We start from the raw sequence: 12,894 nt of genomic DNA on the forward strand, positions 1-12,894 counted from the left end.
GATGTTAGCATTTTCATCAAATGTATATGGGTCTTGATGACTTGCCAATGCTGCCATCTTTAACCACACGAACCAGCCACCAATAGCTGTTGCTATCATCTAGTAGCACCATGGTGTCGCCTTTTGTAGCGTTGGCTTGGCCCTCGACAGTGGCCACAAAAGTATGTAGTGCGTATACGAATTCGAAATCGATATCCTCTATTTCTCGTAAGCATTCTCCACCCCAACCAGAGTCGATCAAACGATCATCGTTGGAAAATTGGAAATCCTCAGGGTCATCATCAGAACTCAAATCAGGGTCCACCAGAGAAGAATCATCGTCTTCCCAGTCTTCCTCTTCATCATAGATGTATTCATCGTCCTGCGTCTCGGACACGTCTTCCAAAAGCGGGTCATCCACGGGCAGCAAATATCTCCGAAATTCCTGAGACTCGGAGAGCGGTATGCCTCCCAGCTGGGTGTCAATCCCACCATCAGAATACGTGGACGAAGCGAACGACGAATCTTCATCTTGCCGGGTCTCAAACCGTGTTGTACCATTGATCTGGTAGCCCCCACACTCACCAGGATGACTTGCCGATTGGGAAAAGTGCAGGGATCGCGACGGGAAACATTCAGGGTGCGAGGTAAAAGGTGAAGAAGAAAGGGAAGAGTGGCAACTCTGATCCATCGATGAAGCCGGAAAAGCTCCAAGATTGACCGAATCGGCTCTAGGGGGCCAAACAGGAAGGGTATATTTACCATCTTCAATTGAGGGAGAACTCGAGATCTTGTCCAACAGGTCGTCATCCATATCCTCATCATGGGAATCCCCACCATCTCCGTCATCGACATCCTGGCCATTATACACGAGTCCGTTGGTACCATTGGAATCATTTGTACGGTCGTCGTTTTGGTCGTCTTGGTGATTGTAGCCATACCCGCCATTGGCCCGGTCCTCGGACTCTCTGGGACTCGTGTGTTGTTCCTGATATGCATCATGTTCAGCCTGTCTCAGCGTCTGTGCTTGATGCGGTGCGGCGGGGCCATATCCATAGGGTGATGGTTGGGTCGGTTGGCGAGAGTGGTCTTTAGCAGAGGGGGCATCATGATCTTGCAAATCAAGAGTATCTGAAGGCACAAGGCGGTGAGCAGCAATTCAGCGAGTTAATATCGTAGCGCAACGGATAGTCAACTGACCTGCTCTCACAAGCTGAGGTTTCAAGGACGTCATGGCGCGAACCATTTGGGCAAAATACTGAGGCGGAGGTGGAGGTGTCGAGTTGGGTTCAGGCGCACCGAAACCAACAGGCCCTGGGCTGGTTCAGAGCGCATAGAGGAGCTGTCGGCTGTCGCACTGAGGATCAAGGATCGGTGACACGGCGAGGCTAGAGAAAGGAGAAGGGCAGCGCCAGTCTTGCTCGACAGAGTTGCGGTTGCGGTTGAACGGACGAGGCGACACGCGCCTGGGGTAATGACCGACGGAAGGGGAAAAGAGGAAAGAGGACCAGCTCGTGCGGGAAGGAGCGACGCGTTGAAAGATAGTAGGGAAGCAGGACGAGAGCGAAAAGAGAGTGTCAAGGCGAGCCTGGCGAAGACATGAAGGTATGGACGAAATGGTGGTGTTGTCTGTCGCTATACCAAGGCGCAGTTTGACGTTGCAGTTACAGACTCAGTCAATCGTGTGGTGTGGTGACTTGAGGAGAAAAGAGGTGCGGTGCGATGTGGTTCCCCTATCCACACCCAAAGAGGATTTGTTTGAAAACCAGGCACGGATAGAAATAAAACTGGCGCCAGGGTGGGTGCTGCAGGCTGGGACTGGGACCGGGACCGCGACTGGGTGTGGCCCCCTCGGTGCAGGGCCCAGGGTCTTTAGTAGCCCGGGGGGCCCAGCGGGCAGCTTAATCCTTGGGAACGAGGCGCTAACAGGCTTATTAGGCCATTGGTCGAGCGCCGAGTGGGGGTTCCTGGGGAGCCAAAGCGAAATCTCATGCAAGTTGCATGTCCAAGGTCGGGCCGTTGACTTTGAATGGCCGGAATGGGCGCCGTCGTCATTGATTGATGTCACGGTGCTTGATGGGATACATATCATTAGCTTTGTAAATAACACATCAAAAAGTCGATCTTCTTCTGCTTCAAGTCCGGGCCTTTGCAAGATGCAAATCAAGCATTTTTGCAGCAAGCAATCACCCTTTCTCCAGGCTGTCTTTGTGCTGGCACGGGTCACGAGCGCCAGGTGCCTCCACCCATTATGATTATTCTTTCACCTTTACGGGGACTGCCGCCCGCCTAAGGTTGCTTGCTCCTGCCAACAACCACCACTCTGGAGTCTGCACATGCCCTCCCACTCCCACTCCTCCAACTGCTGCAAATCGCTGCCTTTCACACGACCAACTCCGCGAACAAGCGCTTCTACCGTTTACTCCCTCTCGTTTTTCCACTCTCCTCCCACCTTCCCCCCGCCACCCAGCCTGTGCCTGCGTCCTTCTCTTCCACGTGCCGGTGAAGAGAAATTTCATCCGTCTTTGTCCTTCTGACTGAGCTTTCTCTATCTTCCCTTCTCACATCTTCGTCAAATTCACCCTGGGTCCCTTTACATTTTGTGTGACTGAGAAGTCATCCTGCATCATAGTTGATGGCGTATGCCAGTGCTGACAATCCGGAGCCGCAACATGAATTTGGCACCCAGAACACCTACGACATGGATCTCGCTGCACGAGCTCCTCCAGCACGGCCACGACTGAGCTTCGAAAGCTCAGCTGTCAGTCAGGAGACCATTTGTCCTACTGCCACCCCTCCAATCTCTATCCCGGTCCCCATCGAGAACTCCACCATCACCGAGTCAGACGAGACTACTTCGACCGCGATAGATAGATACATGCGAAATCGCGAGACCTCCATAAGCTTTGATGATGAAATCAAGCTGGATTCAGGACTACGCCAGAGTATCCAAGAACCCCTCCAGAAAACGCCATCGAGGGAAGATCGACGAGGAAGACCTTTCTTGATCCCAACCGAATCAAAGGCCAATCGAGCCCACAGCGAGTCTGAACGATCCCATTATGATCAAATTACGGGTCGCCATTTGCCCAAGTATTCGACCAGTCCACCAAGAGAGCATCCCCGTATTGGTGAAGCTCGCTTTCCGTTGCTACAGAGGACAGTTGATGAGATGGCTCGCGAGTCTACCACCGACCTCGGCCAGTCACCTAACATTCCTCCCCCAGAAGAAGTTGTGACTCCTCGTTATGACGATGATTATGCGCTCTCACCTACCATTGCGTCGCCTAGTGAAGGGCAAGCGTTCTCCTACGATGAATCTAGGCCCTTTCGTCGCACTGCCTCACAACGATGGAGGGATGGTGAGTTCTCAGCGTCGCCCCAAGATTTCTTCTCCCGAGCAGGAAGCTTGCGAAAGAGTATGCACGATATCGCAAGTCGAGCCTCACGTCAGAACACTTCAGGTTCCACAAGATCACCTAGATCGGCAGCATCGTCATATCTCCGAGCTTTCTCCGTCAGCAGTGGTACCAATGGTGATGGTCTTGATTCGATCTCAGCATCTGTGGACGGAGAGGGGCAAACCATTGGTGACGACTATGTTCTAGGCAAGCGAATAGGTTTTGGTGGTTTCAGCACAATCAAAGAGGTGACTCAACTTCAGGATGGTAAGCATCGGAAACTTGCTGTCAAGATCGTCCGTAGACGGCTGGAGGGTAAGAGCGAGGTTGAGAATGAGCAAGCACAGGCTGAGTTCGAGCACGAAGTAGAGCTTTGGCGCTTTCTCAACCATCCTAATATTCTACCGCTTGAAGCTGTCTACAAGCTCGACGAAGCTACGTTCTGCTTTATCCCTCTCAATGGAGGCGGGACTTTGTTTGATCTGGTCAGAAGCAATCGTAAGGGTGTTCCTCTCGAAATCGCCAAGTCCTACTCCTATCAGCTCGCCATGGGCTTGCGCTATCTTCATCTCGACGCAAGAGTAGTGCATCGAGACATCAAGCTTGAGAACGTTCTAATTGAGCCTTCTCAGGATGGACAGCCAGGTTTACTCCGCATTTGCGACTTTGGCATGGCCGAATGGATTTCCAGCGACAATAGCTCAGGGCCACCAAGCCCTTCAGTTCACGACTCGGACCGGCCGCCTCAGAAACATATTGGACCAGCAGATACATCGACATCTGCCTTTACCGGTGGTAGCCTTGAATACGCCGCCCCGGAAATCCTACGCATTGCGGAATGCCTGGATTCATGTGAACCTGCCGAACGCGCGATAGTTTCACCTGCAGTCGATATTTGGGCATACGGGGTATGTGTGTATAGCATGGTGGTTGGATCTCGGCCATTTAACGATGCTTTCCAGCCTCGTGTAACAATGAAAATCCTGGCTGGTGAATGGGATCGACAGAAGCTAGCTGACAAAGGCGGGGATGATGTTCTCGAACTAGTCAGTAACTGTCTGGCAATGGAGGACTCCTCTCGCTGGGATATCAGTCGTGTGTTGGATTCAAGGTGGCTGGAAGACCTTGCCGTGAAGGAAGAATCGCCTCAGCCTAATACAACGGTGTGGCGACTGTGAGATCGTTCAGCTGCACTCTTTTCTACGACTGAGGCTATGCAGCCCTAGCTTCGGAGGAAGTCCTTCAGTCTCGAAGGACACCCAAGACTTGTCGAAGGACTCGTTCGCCGAGCGAAACTGGGCAAGACAGGATGTGGAACACCCTGTCATTTGATGACGCTACACAACTTGTTACGAATCATTCAACTCCTATTGCCCTTCATTGGGCCGGGATTGGGAGGCGAAGAAAGATATAATTTACTTTATGACTCACGACTGGAACTTTGTTGCTTTTTCATGCATGGCGCTTGTGCTTCCTCATGGTGGGTTCTTGGGCTTGGAGAGTTGGACAACTTGACATCCGGAATGTACATTAGAGGGTTTCGGTGTTTCTGTCTCAACCTTGGTCCAAATGACAAGCATGAAATAAAGGCGAGCATTGAAAGCGTCTTTTTACTAGGCTGTTAATGATAATGAATGATACCCTCTTTCTCAATAGCTAGGAGAAAGTCCGTCGAGTATCCCTGGTACTCAGCAGTGTCGAGCTGTCTAGCCTCTTAAAGTAAGAAAAAGTCACGGATGCCTTCGAGGGGCCCAATAAGCTTTGGTTGTATACCAAAAGTTGCAAGGACGAGGAATTCGAGGCATCAGTATCGGAGTCAACCTCGGGCTTGAGGCCGGAGGCTTGAGAAGCGAGAGAAGGAAATTTTAGCGGTCTCAACTGGACCTACTACTAAGTGCCGCCATTCTCCATCAGGACTTCTCCATCTACTAATAGTTATTTCCACATAATACGGAGTACAATATCCGAATAACATAGGATATATACTAACAGGCTAGAGTGGTGTTGTGCACAAGGACTAGCTGTGAAATGGGAAGCCACTGAGCCACTGGGATGTGTGACATTGGCGGGCAGAAGACAAACAGTACCGTGCACTGAGGATCCTTTCCCAAGACGTGGAATATATCCACATATCTCCATCAGACTTGGGTCGCTTATCTACTCGTACACGATACCGAAATTCTGTTTACCTCCTGTTTTGCATCGTCCAATATCTTCCTTCGAGTCACTGGATCCTGGAGAGCACTTGAGGCAAACATGGGCATAGAAATCCATCCGATCACCGCAGCAGACATCCCGTCGGTGGCAGACTGCATCCAGGTGTCGTTTGCGGATGATCCATATCACCTGTGGGCATTCGACACGCGACCGGGCAAATTCAACAAGGAGCGTAACCTAGCTAGTCTGAAGGCCAAATGCGAATGGGGGATGCGACATGCGCTATTCTTCGTGGCCAAGGACACGGAAGACGCCGAGGGCAAAGTCATCGGAGTCAGCATGTGGATGAAGCCCAGAAGCGTGGCCGAGAAGGAGACATGGGCCGAGTGGTGGGATGGATATCTCCTATGGTTCAAGCAAGGCTGGAATCTGTTCCGATACAAGGGCCGCGGCGGGTTGAACAGCAAGCGATATTGGATCTGGAAACAGGAGCAAGCAATGGCCCAGGCTGAACTATGGGACGACCCGGCAGGATACTACTTCTGCAACATGGTCACAGTCAGGCCAGGGATTCAAGGGAAAGGGATCGGCCGCAAATTGTTCGAAATAGTCACTGAAATGGCAGATGCTGAGGGCCGCAAATGCTATCTTGAGAGTTCCAAGGAGACACCCAACATTGCCATCTACCAGAAGCTGGGCTTCAAGCTGGCCAAGAAGATGGTCTGTGAAGACGATGGTGTTGCCTGCGATCTCTTTTGCATGATCCGCGAGCCCCAGACGAAGCCCTGGACAGGGCTGGGTGGGTTATCATCGGATAGGACTACGAGCAATGAGGAGGAGGACAGCCGCTCATCATAGTACTCCGTATGCCTTGAGCTATTCCCCAAGATGCCCTGGAGCCTTGCACCCACTTGCCAGCGACGCCTGGATTGATAAGCATGCACCGGCCCGAACGATGCGCCATGCACACAACTACCGTCGAGCATGAAACAAAGGCTGTCTTTGTAGTACAAGGGCCTCGCCCACACGTGACGAGGCCTCGACGCCATCACGTTCTCACTCTCAAATTCTTGGCATCCGCCGTGCGAGTACTCGTGCTCGTTACGGAGTACAGGACGGAGTAGTACACAACAAGCAGCAAGACCTCAGAGCTCAGAAGCTGGAAGAACAGAACGCGAAAGGAGGCCTCTTCTCGGTTTTATCCGTCGGCCGGTGTTCTGCAACAGTCAAGTCTACATCGTCCGGTCACCGTTGAAGCAGCGGCTGTTCGAGATTCATCCAACGACCCTTGCTGGGTGGTGTCATGTAGGTCCCCTGACAGCGACGCGCCAATCAACCAGCCTCCAGCCCCTGTCGATCATACATCATCCTGCGTGACAGTCGTTCATCCCGCCCTCCACTCTTCCTCCATCCTCGACTCACGGTCCCTCGTTGTCGACAGCCTCGCGAGCCCTCCCGCACCCTCCCTAGCTCAGGGTCCTAAACTGTCGCAGAACAAATGCTTTCACTCCATGGTGAACCGTAGCTATGCCCTTTAGCAGCCGCCCAACTCATGGCGCCCTATCAATCGTAGCCATCTATCCCGATCACGCTTCACTGCCGTCGTCAGCCAGAACCTTCCTGCCCCCTGTCTGATCTCTGTACATTTCATGCAACACACTGATCTTTTCACTTCTCTACTCCATACCCAGCTGTTGCCCATGCAGCAGGCACTGCACTGACCATTTGCGATCCGTCATCATCCTCCTCGAGTTCATCGACTGAACCAGAGCACCCTTTCCTTCGCTTCGCTTCGCTTCCCGGGCTGGAATCCGACGGGCGTCTCGAGTCAGTAGATTTAGAAAGAGGCGGAGTACATCCAAGATCACGGCGAGAGCACGTTCCTATTGCAATATAACCAGGCTGCCCGCTGCGCACCCAACGGCCTGTCATTGCCAACTTACTGTTCGCAGCATCTGTGCACCCATCCGTTTCAGACCAGAGGTTGGGATCCGCTCAACAGCATCATCTGACGATCTCCCTTTCCCTATTTGCCCGTCGACGCTGCGCGGCTTTGATTGCGATCGGCAACGATCTGTCGATTGCAATATCCCTACTCTCTTCCGAACACTGCCTTTGCTTCTGACTGCAGTGTTTGCTTCGCGCACTAGGATTACTTTCTTGGAACGGACGTAGATCGTTGTTGATCCTGCTGGCACCAGGTAACCAAGAGTAACTTGACTCCCACCCAACGATTAAGAGACCCCTTCTAAAGACCGGGTGGCGTGGGAAGGAGACAATCGAATATCTTGGGCTCTGGCGTTGGCAAACCGTGACACGGTTACCGACGACAAAGTCACTCCGCGGCAGTCGACTCATTACCGGAATCTTCTGCTATCACACAACAAGCGACAAATACTACTGTGTTGGGGAATCCTCATCTGTGATGCCGCTGGTCTGAACCACCAAGCCTGTCCTTTCTCCCCCCGCTCCCTGTTTGCGAGACTACCGTTTGGCTCGATTGTTTGCGCTGCACTGCGCTCTACCTCATGTGGTATTGACTGCCTCACCCAGCATAACCGAATCGGCCAGCCAGACTTAAAAGCGTCTGTCACCTTACGAACCGACTGACTGATTTATATCTGCCCGTCTTTCCAAGAACGACCCAGCCTCTCCATCCGTCAAACATGGGTTCGAAATCATCGTCGTCCTGGGCATTGGCATGCCTCCTGTTCATTTTCGTCCAAGATTCAACTGCCACTTTCCGATTCTCCGACATTCAACTCGTCGTTGGATTTTCTTCTACTTGCACATCATCCTATCAAAGCAGCATTAGCAACTGCAATCTCAACGACTTGGCCGGCATTGGAGGGTCGGGTTCTTGCTCTTCAAATTGTCAGTCGAGTATTCGATCCGCCCAATCAGCGGTGCAGCGCGCCTGTAGCCGAGAGACAGCCGACCTGAATTCTTTAATCGGGAAAATCTTTGTGGGAGAAGCGGTTGAGTTCTTGTGTGACCCAGTAATAGAAACATCAACCACCACTACCACTGTGGGATCCGCCGAAACCACTGCTGCATTAACAAATACAGCGACAGCGGCAGCGACGCAGACCACCGCAGCGACGTCAACAGCGGCTTCAAGCAACTCCCAGTCTGCAAGTCCCTCAACCGATAGCACCACTGCCACATCAGAAACGTCATCCTCCTCCGCCTCCACGGACTCAACTACGTTCAGCATTACCTCTTTTTCCACCATAAGTACAAGCACGACCTCAGCGTCGGCCGCATCAACCACCACCACTCGTTCCAACACCAGTGGCGGCAACGCTGGTGGCGGTGGCAGTCCTTTCGACCCCGCTGGCAACACTGCCACTTTCTCCAAAGCTATACAGCCACATTTCTTTGTGCTCACTTTGATTTTGATCTTCTTGGTCTCGCTATGACATTACTTCCAGAACACAGATGAGACTCATGATACTCCTTTGGGGAGGTAACTGAGAGATAGTGATAAATAACCTCTTTTCTATTGCTCGACCCCTCCGCTTCCCCGCAAATCCAACCCTGAAGCTGGCAACCCTGCCGTCAACAACGATGGACAGGAGCAAAAAGAAACAACCAAACAAGAACTGAAACGAATCAGCATCATCTGGTAGCAGTTTCAGTCGCTGTACATCTACTTTGCAACAGCAAATACCACACGCGCAGAGCCGCATACCCTCTGACTGAATTTGACGATGAGATGAAACAAACCAACAAACTTTTGGGGGTGGGTGGGAGCTAGCGATAGTCTTCCTCACAACACACACATACACACATACCGTATGCGAAACCAGCTCGAACTGAGGGCATCTGAATGATGGTGTCTCAGCCAGAGGCGGTGCACGTGATCCCCCCGGCCCTACCGGGCAATCACAACAACACCTGTAATAACAACAAGCATAGCGAGAAAGAGCAAGCGAGCATTGGAATCGCAGAGCAGAGCATCAAGTATGGAGTATTGCTTAATGACGAAAACTTGGGCGGAACAGACGAGTGGAGCTCCAAGGCTAGCGAGGAAGCACATAGAAATTGCTCTTTGAAGCTATCGTACACTGCAGTGGATTGGATGTCTAGCTAATTCGAGGTGGAAGAGGGAACCTTGGAAGCAAGAGCCTTCTGAAGTCGACTATGACTTGGCTTGGCTTTCGCTTTGGAAGTTTCATGGCTGTCGAAATGCCTTTTTCCTTGTTAATTCTTGGTAAATGTCGGCGCGTGCACACATAGCCCTGGCCTAGCACTAGCCTGAAGATGAACATGATTTCCCCCCCAAACTTGTCTATCCCAGGAAACCCCCGAGTTGATTAGCTCCGGGAAACGCCGCAAAGCGGGCTACAATCGATATTCACCATGAACATCTCATGTTCTAATCGGCACCAAAAAGAAAAGAGTAATATCTATACCAAATACTCGGCCGTCTGAAATTGGGATTGTGTGGTTGGCGTGCTTGGGAAAGCTGCAACGATTATTGACATTCGGCTGGAGCAGTGTGAGAGGAAACCTCTTGTGGTACGTTGTTATTTGCCACCAAAGTATATGTGTGTCAGAAAGTAAAAAGACGAACAAATATGCACACCCGGCCGGCTGGATGAGACTTGTCTCCCGTGTCTTACTCGCGGGAGAGGGGAAGGGGGCCCTGCAGGCGTGACATATAGATGAATGCCGTGCTTTCCAAAAAGTCATTCGCCCTCGCCGCGTCGTCCTCGAATCAAGGGGAAGCAGTGAATGATCATAATTTACTCTTCGACTGCTCCACAGCTTCCTCAGGAGGGCTGGTGGTGAGGCTCGTCTTCTCGGCCGCCGACGTCGCACTGCCGCTGTTCGGGAAACGCATCATGCCATCCTGGATGGTAGTAGCCAGAACGCTACCTTCTGCGAAATCCCACAGGTAAGAGTTATGACAGCCTCTCTTATCCGCGCTGAAAGTCGTCCACGACTCTTGCACGAACCATTTGGGTTTCCCCTGGTCATCGACCATGCACAGCGAGTCCGCTGGCTGATGGAAGATCACTGTGTGCGACAGGGAGGCCATATCTGTCCGAATGCTCTGGAAGCCGGCGGCGTGTTGGAGGAGGAAGAGCGAGTTTCGGTCTGAAGCGTAGAGGTGTGCCGCCGCGTGGAGATTCAAGTCGGTCGGCTCGGTTTCTTGCTCGTCTAGGATGATGCGGTAGAAGAGTAGTTGCCGCCATCGGGTGGTGCCTTCGCCATCTTTCCCGCCTCCTTCTTTGACCACTCCGTTATACTTGTGCATATTGACTTTTCTCGTCTCAACACCGGGGAAAGCGGCGGCGGCGCGAGACCATGCTTCTTGCTCCTCTTCTTCCCACCTGACTCGTTGAAAACCATAAGCAAAATACCACCGAAATGCGCAGTCGATAGATAGCTCTTAGGAAGTTCAGAAAACTTACCACAAAGCATCCGCCCCGGGCGCCAGCGCATGGTCTTCGAAATCCTTCCCTTCTAGGACACTCTGGTAAGTGGTGGTGATATGGTCACGGGCAATGCTCTGGTGATTGAAATCTTTCCATTTCTTGGATCCTTTTTCGGGCCGCTTGAAAGAAATCGTGGCAATGAAACATGGAGTTTTCCCGAACCCTGCATCTTCGGATTCTTGGAAGACGTCCACACTTCTCAGGCAATAATTCCCGCCGTCACGAATCCTTCTGATTCGATACACAAATGGAGTGTCGATCGCGCCAGGCAGGATGAAGTGACCGGTCACTTGCTATAACAGCCACCCGACATAATTAGCTTCTCATTGGCCAGCTGAGCTTGCGGGGAGGGTCCTTGAATCTTCTTTCAACGTACATGCACAACGAAGCCCTCGCCGACGGTGTGACTAGCAGCGTAAACGGCCTGACTGTAAACATGTCCCCCAAAGGCTCTCTTGTGCGGAGCCGGCGGCCAGGCGGGCGTTACAGACTCAAATTGATCATCACCGAGTGGCCTGAGGGCTATGAGGCGCTTCCACGAGATGGGCACTTTGCCTAGTACAGCCTCAAATTTGGGTGTCATGTTCCTTCGTGGTGGAGTGGATGTGTGATCGCTGAACAATAGTACAGGAAAGGATATTTTCTCATCGAACCTTCATGCTGCCGTATGGCTTAGCAGCAATGCTGAAGTAAGATTGATCAGAACAACGACATCCACGCCGTATCACCCGCGGTGATCGAGGAATATAGCCTCGGACTTTCGAGGTTGAGGTCAAGGCCGTTGATAGCCAACCAGACGCTGCTCAATAAGGATTGAACTCAGCCGCTATTATTGACTTACCTCGGTCGCACCTAACGTGGCTTAGTTGCGGTTCGGACAATTATCTATTCCGCAACACATGTTACTCCCTGCAAGTTCTCCCAGTCAGTGGTGCAATCCAGCTGGATGCTCCTTGATGCTGTATAACGCAAGCAATGGTTCACCTTGTTCTACCATGCGGTGCAGGAGGGGCGGTCAGGATTGGACTTTCACGAGTTGCCAAAAAGCCGCCCAAACTTCAGCGACAGTACGTATGTATGATTGGTTGGGAAATGTGTCACGGACCAAGCTGGGACTCCGGGATACGGGGTATCATCTGAAAAGAGTGACATCATCCATCTTCATCCAAGATGCACCTACTCGTATGTACTAGCATATGATTGTCACTTCAACGCAACCATCCCGCTTGCTTTCATCCTCGAAAGACCGCCTTCAAATACTGACAGCCAGCCAGAAAGACTGTAGGTCAGTCGTATTGATAACCCCCCCCGCCCACTAGAACGAAATAAACACAGGACACCACCCACCACCAGTCCACGATGTCGTCGGACCAAAACCCAACCTCAGACTCTTCTCAGTCTCAACCTTCTATGATTGCAGGTCACGCAAAGGTACGTTTACTTCTGTTCCGTCTCGGTTATTGCTGGCCGTCGACAACCTGAACCTCGCTTGCTAACTGACACCACATCCATAGTACGTCCAAGGCACCGTGTCCTCTGCCCTGGGCTACGAGTCGGGTGAGCAAACCAAGAATGACGCGGTCAAGGAGATGAAGGGCGTGCAGGCACAGTCCGCCGACAGCCCACCTGCGAAGTCGCGAGTCCTGGGTGTGGTCGAGAGTGCGGCGGGCAAGGTCACGGGCTGCGAGGGCATGGAGGCTGAGGGCCAGCAGCGTCTGCCGCATGGGGCGGGCGCAGAGGAGGCGGGTGGCACTGGCTAATGAGGTTGATAAGGTTGCAGTCGTGGAGGGTGGGTGGTTGAGTGCTGAAATTCCGCTTGCTGAGTCGCTCAGGGCAGGGCACTAGGTGGAGACAACCAAGGAGGAGCCGCAATTTGCGTTCAAGTTCTCATCCCGCGGGAAGCATGCACA

General features: G+C 52.3%; 6 protein-coding genes across 6 annotated transcripts; 4 read left to right on the forward strand and 2 right to left on the reverse strand.

Moving 5' to 3' along the window:
• Positions 1-16: 16 nt before the first annotated feature.
• A1O9_10976 (uncharacterized protein) lies at positions 17-1,213 on the reverse strand (the record flags this gene model as incomplete). Its single annotated transcript, XM_013400204.1, has 2 exons — positions 17-1,110; positions 1,180-1,213. The coding sequence occupies 2 exons, from the start codon at positions 1,211-1,213 to the stop codon at positions 17-19; spliced, it is 1,128 nt and encodes a 375-aa protein (XP_013255658.1).
• A 1,467-nt stretch (positions 1,214-2,680) lies between these two features.
• A1O9_10977 (CAMK protein kinase) lies at positions 2,681-4,558 on the forward strand (the record flags this gene model as incomplete). The annotated part of the gene is made up of 1 exon (XM_013400205.1): positions 2,681-4,558. The coding sequence occupies one exon, from the start codon at positions 2,681-2,683 to the stop codon at positions 4,556-4,558; it is 1,878 nt and encodes a 625-aa protein (XP_013255659.1).
• Positions 4,559-5,636: 1,078 nt separating this feature from the next.
• On the forward strand, positions 5,637-6,395 carry A1O9_10978 (uncharacterized protein; the record flags this gene model as incomplete). The annotated part of the gene is made up of 1 exon (XM_013400206.1): positions 5,637-6,395. One exon carries the CDS (start codon positions 5,637-5,639, stop codon positions 6,393-6,395), a length of 759 nt encoding a protein of 252 aa, XP_013255660.1.
• A 1,808-nt stretch (positions 6,396-8,203) lies between these two features.
• Positions 8,204-8,959, forward strand: A1O9_10979 (uncharacterized protein; the record flags this gene model as incomplete). The annotated part of the gene is made up of 1 exon (XM_013400207.1): positions 8,204-8,959. The coding sequence occupies one exon, from the start codon at positions 8,204-8,206 to the stop codon at positions 8,957-8,959; it is 756 nt and encodes a 251-aa protein (XP_013255661.1).
• Positions 8,960-10,281: 1,322 nt separating this feature from the next.
• Positions 10,282-11,567, reverse strand: A1O9_10980 (uncharacterized protein; the record flags this gene model as incomplete). The annotated part of the gene is made up of 3 exons (XM_013400208.1): positions 10,282-10,879; positions 10,964-11,277; positions 11,361-11,567. The coding sequence occupies 3 exons, from the start codon at positions 11,565-11,567 to the stop codon at positions 10,282-10,284; spliced, it is 1,119 nt and encodes a 372-aa protein (XP_013255662.1).
• A 931-nt stretch (positions 11,568-12,498) lies between these two features.
• On the forward strand, positions 12,499-12,744 carry A1O9_10981 (uncharacterized protein; the record flags this gene model as incomplete). The annotated part of the gene is made up of 1 exon (XM_013400209.1): positions 12,499-12,744. A coding segment is annotated over one exon (246 nt), but the record flags the coding sequence as incomplete, so codon positions are not given.
• Between the last annotated feature and the right edge of the window lie 150 nt (positions 12,745-12,894).

Source organism: Exophiala aquamarina (genome assembly GCF_000709125.1).
Source record: "Exophiala aquamarina CBS 119918 chromosome Unknown aczIA-supercont1.15, whole genome shotgun sequence".
NCBI lineage: Eukaryota > Fungi > Ascomycota > Eurotiomycetes > Chaetothyriales > Herpotrichiellaceae > Exophiala > Exophiala aquamarina.